We start from the raw sequence: 13,355 nt of genomic DNA on the forward strand, positions 1-13,355 counted from the left end.
TATTATTGTCGTTATCATGTCATTTCATACTAGACCTGTCCGTATTAAAAAGGAATCGATATAGTTTATAACTAAAGCTTCTCTCATACGCTGAAGGATTATAGCCGATACTGGACGAACTTCTCCAATAACTACTGGCGTCTTTGATTTATCTTAGACGAAGCCGAAATCGATTTTATGACTGAAACACTGTGTAATATAAATAGTATTATTAACAATACAGGTGTTTTGTATATTGGCATTCCTCGGTTATATCAATATAGATTTCTTGTGGTGCATTGTCACCCGTGGTCTAGAATTACCGCATGATGATATGCCAGAGCAGCGTAAAGTACTGCCTATCTAGAACCACATTGTTTGTTATACCATGTCTTATCAATAAATGAAGATTATGAATAGGGATATACTGCATATGCGTTATTTTGTGCAATGACGTAGAATGTCTTTAAGTATGTGTTTGTCTGTGCGCGCATGTGTGTGTGCGTGGGTGCAAGGGCAAAAATGAAAAGGACTGAAATGTGGCAAAGAAACCCCTGCCCTCTGTTTACGAGTAGTAGCAGATCGATTGTTTCAAGAGAAAGTATTATGCGTCTTGGCATCTCGACACAAACAGATACGTGTGAAATGCGTATTGCGGAACCCTTCCATTCTGGTCTAGTATGTCATGGGAAAGGCCTTACATCATTTTAAGTGTTTAATATTTCGCACGTAACCAAAAATGCTGATGCTTTTCATTACTTGTTCCGCTTAAAAGGTGATGGATTGATTTAACCGCCAATGGAAAGTTAGATATCTGAAACAGTTTATGAATATATTGCACAAGCATACATGTAGCTTGTTTGATTGAGTGACTGTGTCAGTTAAAAACATCCAATCCAAAACGCTGATAATACCATAATTTGAGGTATACCTAACATTCATTTTCACGAAATTTTCAACGAAAAACACGGAGCATGATTGCCAACACTTGTCCTTGTTCTTGAGTGCTCATCTAATCTTAACCAAACTCTAACTTGACAGTGTTTTGGGTTTGTGTGCGGAATATAAACAATAGGTGTGTTTTGGCATTGGTCGGATTTCACGGCATTACTGCATAGGAAGCCATTCCAAAGCCAAGAATTTGACACTATAGGAAACACAAGAAAACAGGAAGTAATACATCATCAGTGATTGATCACTATCGAAACAACTTTCATTTATATAATGAATAAGATCTGCGAGTAAACTATAGTGGTACATGTATTAGAAAACTAGCCAGACGATAACTAATACAGTATTGCCTAAAAAACTCCCCAAAAGTGGTATGTAGATTCCCTTTAATATTTTATTAACTCTTAGGAATGCTAGGGTCAGAGTTAGGCCTTTTTTCCTTTTCTTTTTTCTTTTTAAATTTTGGTGAGAGCAATACCCGCTGGCGTTTGTTGTCATGGGTTTGAAAATGAAATTAGTCTTGGCTCTTTTTCCACACGATCTTTTGAAATCTTATCTCATAGAGTCGTTAAAATCCATAATTTGACTAGTTTGTCAAAATGCTCAAGGTAAATATGAACCGAGAGATACAGAATCGACTATAAGACAATAAAATTCCAGGGATTTAGTCTAAATTCCACTACACATGGTTTTTAAAGTTGAGTGAAGTGTCGCTATCTGATAACCTAGCAGGTTCATAACTCATGTGTAAATTTGCTGTCCTCTTAATGCTGTGAAATCGTTGAAGGTGCCTTGTAATCTGCAACTTCATACACGGTCTTTATATATAATTAAATTGATACGGTTACGTACTGGTACCAATTGCTTTCAATCTCGCAAATGCTTTCAATTTCAGTTTAAAGATGACAAAAGCCATTTTAGTCTATGGTTTTAACTTTTTACCTCGGTTTTTATATTTAAATTAAAATTCACTGAAACTTCGATATTATGTCAGGTTACATATTATACAATATGTGTGTTGCAATGGTGCTAGAAATATGTGAACTGTAACAACGATTGCAATAATAATTCAGTGACATGTCAAGGTTGTAAATAATGCGGAAACTGTTGAATTATGGATAGTGGCTCAAAAAATTATCATACATATCTTCCTACGATATACACGTGGTAAGTTTCGGGAAGACCTTAATGAAATGATTTCCACATCACCAAGACATTGAGAAGCCCATTAACCAGTCAGTAAAGCTAATTATGTATTTCATCAAATATTTCTATAGTGGATATCTGTAAAGTACCCATTGGTTCTCCATAGTCCAAGCATAACATACATACAGCCACATGTAAATTAATGCACGCCCCCACAAAGGCTGTGGACACACCTATTACATGTATCGTAATGAAAGGTATGTATAAATACTGAGTTACATGGACATGGAAAAATGTAGTTTCTCATTGTTCCGCGTATAGATTGCTGTGTAAATAACGGTACTTTAAAAGCACCTGGTTATAACTTTACCATATGATGTACATAGGGCTGCATATGTAGTATATTTCAAACTCATTGGTCCATCCATTACATATCAGTAAAACGTCCTGGTTTGTGTTTTTTTTTATCAAAGAATATAGAAAACGACAAAGGTTCCACGTGTCTCAAAGTAACCGACACTGGATAATGACAATATTTCAGTCATATGTATGTATATATGTATGTATGTATGTATGTGCAGACATACAGAACCGAGGTTATAAAGGAGCCGTCATTGCTGCCACAATGCTCTGAATATAAAACAGTGTCTGGCCTTATAAAGACTAATCTGCCTATACGTGTGGGACTCCATTTTGTATCTATGCTAACCTAAATGAGCTGTAACACAATGGATTTGTCATTCCGTATATTCTGAAACTGACAAAGACGTGTAATCAAAATGCATTTTATATTCACGATGCGTATTTCTCTCTCAGGTACCAATTCAAAACTGCACATTATATAATTGATATGGAATTTGCCAAACGTTCCAATGATTTTAACACCATCATAGAGGCTACATTACATATACCCTTTCTTACACACCCATTATTATTATTATTATTGTATAAATTCAGCCAATATCACACTCAGCCCGGTTTTTGAAAAATTGCAAAATATGTCTGAAACATTATATGAATTTCTTACCGTCGTAACAACATTACAAATTCATTGAATGTCGCAAGCAATTCCATACAGAATTTTTATCCCTCTGCCCCATTTCTCCAGCAATCTGAATGGTGATGATAAAGTTGAACATGTTCCTATTGATCGTCTGAAAATCGGCCATATTTACTGTTGGACCGGGAACGTCATTAATCCGTTTTCTTTCCACAAGCTTATTCCATTGCTAGAGACGGTGAGCAGTTCCGTTCTTAGTAAATGACCACAATTTTAAATCCAGCTAGTCGACGTTTTCAACACTCCCATTCAGCTTCCGCAGTGGTGTACTTTTCCGTTGGCCTCCTCTGTCCCGAGCTCCCTACCACCCGTTCATTTCGTCTTGGACAACTCCTCTCTGCTAAGGCGGACGGCAGAACACCACGCTCTGTATCTTCGGGTCTAATGCACAAATGCAGCCGTCATTCCTCTCGGGACAAGATTAACTGAGCGAGTTGCAAAAGGCCTTTGGATCACGGTTATTGATCCCAGAGCTGCTTCTGTATATAAAGATTGTCTGCATGCTTGTAAGCCAGCTCTTCATGTCGGCTGGATGGAATCAGGGTTCTATCCAACAAGCGATTGTTATGGGATTAAAGTAAGGACCGGGCTGAACGCAGGTGGACAATTTTTTCTTTACTAGGAAATAGCTTTGTGTTTTGTGACTTGCTGCTGATAATAGAATGTAAAGAGTAAATAGAACACCAAGTTGTCTCCACTGGGGACACTGTCACAATAGCTAGTCAACATTCATAAAAGAAAGGGAGCGTTTTTTCTTTAATATACATGCCCTTTGCCCCCCCCCCCCCCCCCCCCCAAATAAAATCCCACATCAATCCAACCTGGTGCCAATTTTTAACGTTATTTCACATAATTTTACGAATCCCTACGACAAGAAGTCAATATTAAAGCTCTGCGTTCAAAACTGGCCAAAAACCATGATGAACAAAACACCATATATATATTTTGCGACTCTATGCAAATCTAGAACTATATAATCTGTAAAGCAAGCACGACTAACACCAAATACTTCTACCAAATGCAATAAATGACATAAAACGTTTTCAGCCAGAAGCACTTTTATACTTAGGTATTGATCGTCGAAGAGAGCGTTTTTGACGAAGAGAGCTGAAAGCATCCCTTGCGGCGTACGGTCAAGCATTGAAAGAGTATGCTGGATATAATGTGGGGGGAATATTGGCTTGTTGAAAATCAGGCCATCGATTTGAAAACCCAGTCAAAGATACAGGAGACATGTCGAAGATGAGAGTTTAAAGCATTATGTAAGATTCATTGCTATTTTTTTCAGTAGTTTAGTATGTGTAAGCAAAAACCTGAGATATTTTCGATAATCCTGAGTGTTTGAAATGTTTAGAATTTATAGGGTCTGTCAATTAAATGGACGATCTATTTTTTTCTCGAGTGAATATCTTGAATTAGGGTATTTGAATTAAACGAGGTGCCCAAATTATTGCTTGCATTTCACATTTTGAAAAATTCAGGAATATAGTGCTTGTAACGCTCTTTTTAGAATGATACTCTATGGGTGCATTCCCAGAGATTTAGATCTATCCAGGGATTAAGATTTAGATCGACCTAATTCCCTGGGGGTTCACGCTAAATTGCAGTCAGCCAAGAGCGCACCATAGTTAATTACCCCTTTACAGCTTTTAGTAGGCGGGACAGACGCTTAAGCCGGCTAAGCTGACAGTAATCTAGTGAGACTCCCCACAGGGATAGATCGATCTAAAATCTGTGGGAATGGGGTCTAAGATAACGGTGTTTTGTGATAGATTTTTTATAATTAATGCATATATAATTTTTTAAAAACTTATATATATATATCAAGACGGAGTTCTTATATGTAATGTCATTTATAACTTTCATATTCCCAGTCTACATGCTTTCTTAATGTAGACTGAGCATTCTAGTGATCTAACCTATGATTACGGAAAGGCGTGAATCCTTACAGCCCTGTTGGCAATATGGTCCCTAAGATGTACTCAAAATCACACCAAAAACATTGACACGCGAACTGCGAATCCACCGTTTGCGGACTGAATCTCTAAGATCGCCACATTTCAATGATTTACACTTTCATTGTAAGGTCTGGAGTAGCTGCAGTCCCTCCGCTACACGCGGGCTGTTTTGTGACCAATGAAACAATGTATTCTTCTTGGGGTGATTTTGTGTCTATGACGTCACAATAAATCTGTTAGCGCTACGCTCTGTCCTTTCTGTTTGGACAAAACTATGTATGTCACATACCAAACTTTGCTGAAAAAAGTGATTGATTATGGCTCATATAACTATGCATCGATTGATTCAATGGTCGTTGCACGAAATATATTAATTTCAGACGATGAACTCAGAGTAAAAAGATAATGGTGACGCACCCCAAAGACAGATCGGACATTTGGGATCACTTGACTTTGATCAAACCTATGTTGGGTCGTCTGTTTACAACAGATATTGCGCGTTTTAATGTACTAATAGAACACAGTATACGACATGTGGCTGCTTGTAACTGTAACTATCGGATTAAGAAACCAAGTGTTGAATTGTGAATTTGCTGACATCTGAATATCGTGCATCTGAGAATCTATTTATTTTGGTGTTTAGTATATAAATTGTTTTAGCCCAAAAGATTGTAGTAAGGTAAACGTCCTCTGTAACAGAGTGGTCTTTGAATACCAAGCTAATTTTATTTTCTCGCTAAATTTTGTAATATTTCTGAATCCATATATCTTTGATTTTGGACATAATATGGTTTAAAAATACAGCTCCGTGGGTTAAAACAAATTTTTTTGGCAATTGATGATTTAAGTTTCATTTTCATAAGCTGTACCTTCCAAATAATTTGCATGGCCATTTAAACATCCTCGTACATCAGGTCGTTCATCCATGGACAAGATCCTTTTCAAAATATTTTCTTCCATTTTCAAGTTTTTTTCTTGATACACTATCTAACTTTTCCCATTTAATTTGATTCTTCAAGTCTTTTTAAATAATTCAATACTGAACTTTTAGATTCTTTAAAGAATTTCCGTGAAGGCATGTGTCCATCCTAGAACTCCTCTGTGTTCATTAAAAGATTCTATGAGTTCGTTAATCCGCGCGTGTCACACAGCTGGGGTGCCGGTCACGCATATTAACCTACCACACACACACACACCACTGCATGTGCCCGCTTATATTGGATTAATAATCTCTTCTATCGATGTTATGCACTATAACAAGGCTAGTTATCCTTGTTAAAGGTTTGGATGAGAATAGATAATTGGATCAACAAACATAATTCCAAAACACCAGCCCCCCCGTCCTGTTGCTGTTCCACTAACGGCAGGGAGGCTTATCCCCAATAAATAAGGACAACTATTTTGCTTATTCCTTTAATTAGCCTTCATAGTGATCTCTGCCGGGATGCTCTCCACCTGCCGCGATTTGCATTCTATAGCTGTAATATGAAATTTTCCCTCCAAAATTAGCAACAAGTTGGAGAATAAAGATAATTGAGACTTTCATCAAGAATGAAAATCACAGCAGGTGTGAGTGTGTATGTTTGTGTGTGTGTGTGTGTGTGTGTGTGTATGTGTGTTTGTGTTTTCTTGCACATGCAAATATATTTGTAACATAAGCAGTGTACCTGTGCAGATACAAATACCCATGCAAATTTTCCTGATTGTTTCACATATGCTCGCACAATGCGTTCACTTATGTTTCATAGAAAAAGACTAAAGACAAAAAAATGTGAGATGACCCGTTTTGGTGTAAAGCTAGAGCAGTGGCGACAATTATGTTAGAAACTGAGCTGCCAGAGGTCTGCTTTTTAGTTCGATGCTATGCAAAGGAATCCACAACCCGAACACACATAGATATGGAATTGACACTTAGTTAATTAATATTAAAACCTCTTATTTTGAACTACACGCACACATGTTTATGTGGTATCCCATGTGACATCTGTATTCCAATGATAGTACAAGTATTGATTATTGATTATCAATTTATTATTTGAAAATGTATGGATGAGATATTAGACTATCGAGCATCCAGGTTAATTCAAGGGGGAGGGGGTAGAAAAGTTAGAAGGAAACGCATTTTCGGATTAAGCCCGTTTTTTGGTCACCGAGACAAAAATATCCTTTTAATTATCTAGCAGTGCTTATAACATACCACAGGTTTTTAACTTTTGATCAAAATATAATAATTCGATCTTCGGAGGGAATTCCAGACTTCAGTTTTATATCATTATCTTGTAGTGTCAGAAACAAAATCATATCAGTCCTATTTTAATGATGATAGAAAGCAATGTAGTAGCGGTATCCATCGTTCATTTCCGTAACCCGAATTATTTGATACGAATTTAACCGAACTCGGACGAATGGATTCAGTGTTAGGCCCCAGCTAAGTGATTTCTTGAACGTAAATAGGCTACCATATTGAATGCCTTGGGTTGCTGCAACAAATATTTTAACCCATTCTCATCTAATCTATTTCGTTATTATGTCTGAAAGCACAATACACGTACAATACATGTACGTCACATATAGGTATAGTATGTATGGTTATGCATGCACTAGCAGATTGCATGTGCTAGATGTTTCAAATTACCATTTGGTATAAGTTAACATTTCCTTCCGAGCTGATATATAGAGTTTCTTTACACACATGTATTTATTCTGTAACATAGCGTGACGCGCTCCGTGTTCAGAAATAGATTAACTGTTGGTTTGAACCGTAGTGCCTCACACACAGTGACACATACATTTGAATACGAGCAAAAAAAAAACCCCTTCCTACTGAGAGTCTTTCACTTACTTAGTAAAGTATAGCTATATAAAGTTGCAGCAGACGGGAGCAAACATTCTCTAACTTTCAATACACTGGGGAATAAGTACAACTGCAACCAAGCGAAGTGAGATTATCAAAAATGAAAAGCCAATTATCCGATCCTTCACATTCATTACCTTCCTATTGATTTCAGTGTTAAAGCGAACACAGGCCTGTTTCGCCTCTGCTTAGTACATATACCGAAAACACGCATGCGCATAATAGCTAAATTGTTTACAGAGGTGATTTTTCTATTTTTCTTTTTGTTTTACTTTATCCGAACTGACCTGGATTTCGGAGTCCACCAGGAATTACCCTCGCTGAAGTGTATGCTACATGCAAGACCTGGTCTCCGACCTCTGTGTGTACATTATTTACAAATTCAATAACTGATAGACGTTTTATGATCTCAATCAGGGTGCGTACCACGACCATTGTCTAAAGTGCTAATCTAGTTCTAATCAAATTAAAACCCACCAGCCTGAGGAAAATATTTCAATAAGACGCAAGCATCGGAATCGAAACAAATATTCATCACAGATACTTATTCTGAAGGAAGGAAATGTGCTTCCATTATCTTTTTGTTATTTGTCATGTTTGATCTCACCATATTTCTTCCCATCCAAATCTTATGTTTTAGACTTATCTTTTATTGGATATCTACGAAATAAGCATGAGCATGAGCATTTTTACTTTCCCTTCTTTCATCTACATGTATGGCTCCTAATGCACAGAAGGTATTCTAATACTCCTGCCAGACTTACACAATGTGCTCTCCTCTCCAAAGCCATGTTGCATAATGCTCCACAGTACATATGTAATATGAATTATATGAAGCTATGGTAGATTCATGATATGCTTTCGACGGCAGGTGGTTCCTCAGCCGATAATGATGATGGAACGACTACAAGATACATTGGCGTGGAAATAGATACATGCATAAACAAAGTTACCTATGCCAGGTGTGATAACAATAACACTGATAACACACATACTGTGTTGCATGTAAGTTGCTGATAGGGTTAATACACATTTAGCTCATCATCCTCCCCTCAAACCCATTCCGTAACGAAGGATTAAGAAATCATCTTTAAACTCGAACCGGTTTCTGGTATTACGTGTGCCAGTTTCCGCATAACCAACCAAAGCGTGCTTACGTACGCTAACACTGCTATACAACATGCGTAGAGAGACATATATAAGGAGTGCTTTATCCTGTTGTAATCGGTTTAAGCTTAGAACACAGCATGAAAAGATGAACGTTTCTGATGTAACCTAAAAGCAGGATGAAGCCTCATCATGGCTGCCACATCGTCACGTGGTGAGGGCAAGTGTTAATCACAGAAACTATCAACCCTCATCATGCTCGGCGATGGAAATGAAAAAGAACGTAGAATGTAATCAAGACAGCAATTTCCAAGATTTGTGGGCAATAAATACGATGATTTCTTGTCGATATTTTTTCTCTGTCGTCTTTCCCGGCCAGAGTTATTATTTTTCCATTGAATATAATATAAGGGAGACGGTCTTGCTTTGATGAAACATTGGGACATAATAATGTAATTTAAGTTCAGATGGGACATAATAATGTTATTTAACTTCAAGGGAATAGTAGTAGATCCAACTTTCATATCATTATCCTTGCACATTTTTGCACTTACTAATTCGCCTTATGCCTCTGATAACAAGATAGAAATGGAATGTAACGAAGGGAGGGTTAGCGTTTAACAGTTTCAGCCAATTTCACAATATCAGACTTTCTGTCTTTTTTTCAGTAATAAAATATTGCTTATGCGTGTGGGTCTCCGTTTTTTCTGTGTAAAAAAATCTATTTCCGTGAAGAAAAAATCTGTCGAAATCAAATTACCTTCCTAAAAATACTTAACAGTGACGTAGATAGGAAACAGCCGGCATAACCCTGAGTCCCATGCCGCAGATCATATTGTGTGCATCTAATTGTTTTTCTCTTCTTGTAGAGAAAGATCGAACCTAATGTTGGCACTGCATTATTTCTAAACATGCAAATATTCTTTAAATAGAACGGAGGTTTTGCTTATTAAACAAACCAAAGAACGACAAACCAAAAATAACTTGGCCTATCAGACACATATTTAAACACAAATTCAACTTTTCTTAAAGAATATTGTTTCGGTGTTTTACGTGGTGACATAGACCGCTCTCTTTCCCCTCTTTTTGGGATTGCACTTGGTTTTGCACTTTGCAGCCTGACGCATTCCGCCTTTTCATCTGCCTATTAATATATGAACCTGTTATTTATGACAGGTATTATCTTCCATTACTAACATTACTACATAAATAACGCCGACAATACTTGTGGTACGAGTTCCATCCGCAATATCATATGGACGTCCTGATTTCTCGATAATCTCGGTACCGCAATTCAGTATTAACTATCTTTAAGAAAACCTTAATATTAATCTTATGACAATATGACATAATCTGGAAAAAGAAAATATGACTCTCCTTACCGCAGACTTCTCTACCAACATGTCGGGCTGATAACAATTTTCTCCTCCTGATGTTTCAGCCATAACAGAATTATTCTTTTTCTTTTGTATTTATCATTGGCATATAATATTTTTATGGAGAATGCCCCATAAAAGAATCTATTACTATTACACACACTTCGGGGGTTCTAGGAAATATTCTATATATTTATTACGGATGCCTCTGTGTAATCATGAAGCGGGTGTTTTCTGCGAAAAAACAACCCCCTGAATAGGTAAAATGCCACTGCTTTCAAATGTGTCACGGTCTATACTATACATCTAATTCAATGGAACATAAAATGCGCATGCAATCCTGGTAGATTTTGAGAGAAATGCATTCTGCAAATTAACGATTTTTTCGATAGGGTTCAACGTGAGAACATTTGAGGACAGAAATGAGAAAAAAATATGCAGAACGGTTGGGCAACTTTGACTCTCAAATCACATACGATTATTGATCGTCTGGATTGATTAATCCCTTCATCTGGCCAGTTCTCCATTGGTATTCCGTCCAAAGGATACAGTTCAGTGAAGTGTGTATTTAGAGCGAAACAAAAGGCAAAACATAGCATATTGTGGTTTTAGAGAGACGCATGGCCTTATTACTCAGATAACCGTGCTGAATGAGAATATACAAAATGTAGATATGGAAGAAGGGCCATAACTTGGTGCCCCCCTCTTCTCTCGGTCTACAAAAATGGATTAACGTGTGAATTGATCAAATGTACTTTACTTTGCAGCACTTAACGTATTATCTCTATTGAAACACACACACACACACAGAAAGAGAGAGAGAGAGAGAGAGAGAGAGAGAGAGAGAGAGAGAGAATGGAAATGATACTGGCACATAAATCGTATACTTATCGCTCGATTAAATAATTAAATGCGCGGTTGTATTGTTAATTGTGCGCTTGAAAGAGGAGAGAGAGAAAAGGGACACAGTGTGAAGAGTAAAGAAAAACGCGCGCAATTGAAAGATATTGAAAGATGCGCGAGTTGTCAACCCGATAAACCCAAAGTATAAATCATTCAACTCAAACAATACGTGCGTCATTGATATTAAACAAGCACTGTTCCATACCTGAGTAGCTGTCGTATTCCATGGTGCTCCGTTGCGTGGTTCACTATATGGCCAGTATTTACGTCAACTCTTCATTATAAATGTCCATATAGTCCAATATTCTAAACGAACAGTATTAAAATTTCACTACATCTCTGTGATGTCGGTCAGAGTCTCAACCCATCCCGTAATAAATATTTCTTCACAGAACAGCAATTTGACACCTTGTCTTTCGCTGCCAGCTACAAAATGGGATTCCCAGATTTGGATATGACCAAAATATAGGCTTACTTTATATTTGCTAAGACCGCGTTACGTGTTCTCAATCTATCACGGCATTGTATTTTGGGCCAGATAACAAGCATGCCTCGGTTAGTGCCTATTTGCTACTTTAAGCTACATGTACAGCTGTTCGGCAATTAGTGGAACACTGGAGAGGAGTCCCTCACAGTTGGGACACGGGCATAGATCAACATTCATGCACCGTAACGGCGTTGCGGTTACAATACAGGTAAATACAGGTATAGGTAAGTGTGGCGGAGAAGAGCAGAAACCACTTGCCGTCTGGAGATAGACTGAATACTATCAAAGCAAATAAAACAGGTGCGCTGAGAATACTGCAGAAGGAGTACGCGCACTTGCTATGTGAGGAGAGGGAAAACCTCAGAGGTAAAGAGAGGGTTGAAGCATGCACATGAAATCTATTTCAATTCAATTCATAAAACGAGTCCGTTTAAATGAATAAAATCTAAAAATAAATAAATAAATAAATAAAATAATAATAATAATAATAATAATAAATAAAAATAAAAATAAAAAACTTGTCAACGTATGATATATGAAAAAAAAGATAAAAAATAAAAACAAAACCAACATGACGTCCAACTTCAGTTTCAATGCCGTTGCTCTGATTTATTTTTCATTATATTCAGCCACACAATGTAAGAGGATAGGCCTATTATTGAAAGACAATCGGTAAGTACGAAGAAAGAAGAGTTACTGTGGAGAATTATATAATACTTTATGAGAAAATAAGACCTAATTTCAACATATGTGCACCAGTCAGAAGAAATTTATAAAATTTACTGCGTTAGGTGATACATCGCGCTGCATTTTATGCAGATTTACATGTATAAAAGCAACTACATTTAGGTCTATCCTACAGATTTTACCATCCTTTTCCTTTTTTCAGATTTTATCATGCGGCCAATGCCTTGCCCGACTATAGAATTACGTATCTTAAGAAAGTTAAGGCGAGAAATTGTGTATATGTCCTTCCAGACTCCATCACTGTATAATTATTGTTCATTTTCCTGTTATTTTGCGTTTATTTTCTTCCTCGAAGCGTACATAAACCAGCTATGATTCGCTTAATGCCACAGCAATTTCGAAGTGCTAAAGCAAATACTTACATTATAGTTACAAAAGAGTGTGCTCGACTTCCTTCATTTCGAGTTATTACACTTTATTTCAACAGCTCATCCGTCAACCCGTCTGCTCTGGAGCCATCAAACGTTACTCCAGACCAATCCTAATTCAAAACGTTATAAAAAATACGACAAAATGACTCTTCTAAATGCGGCAGCCTAATCGAAATATAGCTATTTAAAAGACGACAAAATCAGACTGTCTCCCTTAAACGATGTTACCTAGCGTAGGAGCACGATTGAAACATTGCCATGCAATAGATTTCAACACCAACTTGATCTCTTTAAAATTGTGTAACTAAAAGATGGAATTCAATAGACACATTGTAATTAAAAAAGCAACCAAATTCTGGGCTGCCTCTTCAGCTGCGTGTGTTATGTTTTATTAAGTTCCCGAGAATAGAAAACGC

General features: G+C 37.0%; 1 protein-coding gene across 3 annotated transcripts in view; it reads right to left on the reverse strand.

Annotated features, from left to right (window-relative positions):
• Nucleotides 1-13,355, reverse strand: part of LOC106156698 (sodium channel protein para) — a 55,270-nt gene that overhangs the window by 35,735 nt on the left and 6,180 nt on the right. The window contains exon 1 of one of the 3 annotated variants that reach the window (XM_087005843.1): nt 11,540-11,853. The exons of 1 other annotated variant lie outside the window; for it this stretch is intronic. In XM_087005843.1, the coding sequence (XP_086861969.1) occupies nt 11,540-11,561 (22 nt within the window). In that variant the 5' untranslated portion in view covers nt 11,562-11,853. Of the gene's footprint in view, nt 1-3,103; nt 3,865-11,539; nt 11,854-13,355 lie in introns of those variants that run through there. One more of the 3 variants, XM_087005849.1, reaches the window with a different exon arrangement.

This window comes from Lingula anatina, chromosome 2 (genome assembly GCF_051362555.1).
Source record: "Lingula anatina isolate TDL-2025a chromosome 2, LinAna3.0, whole genome shotgun sequence".
NCBI classification, from domain to species: Eukaryota; Metazoa; Brachiopoda; class Lingulata; order Lingulida; family Lingulidae; genus Lingula; species Lingula anatina.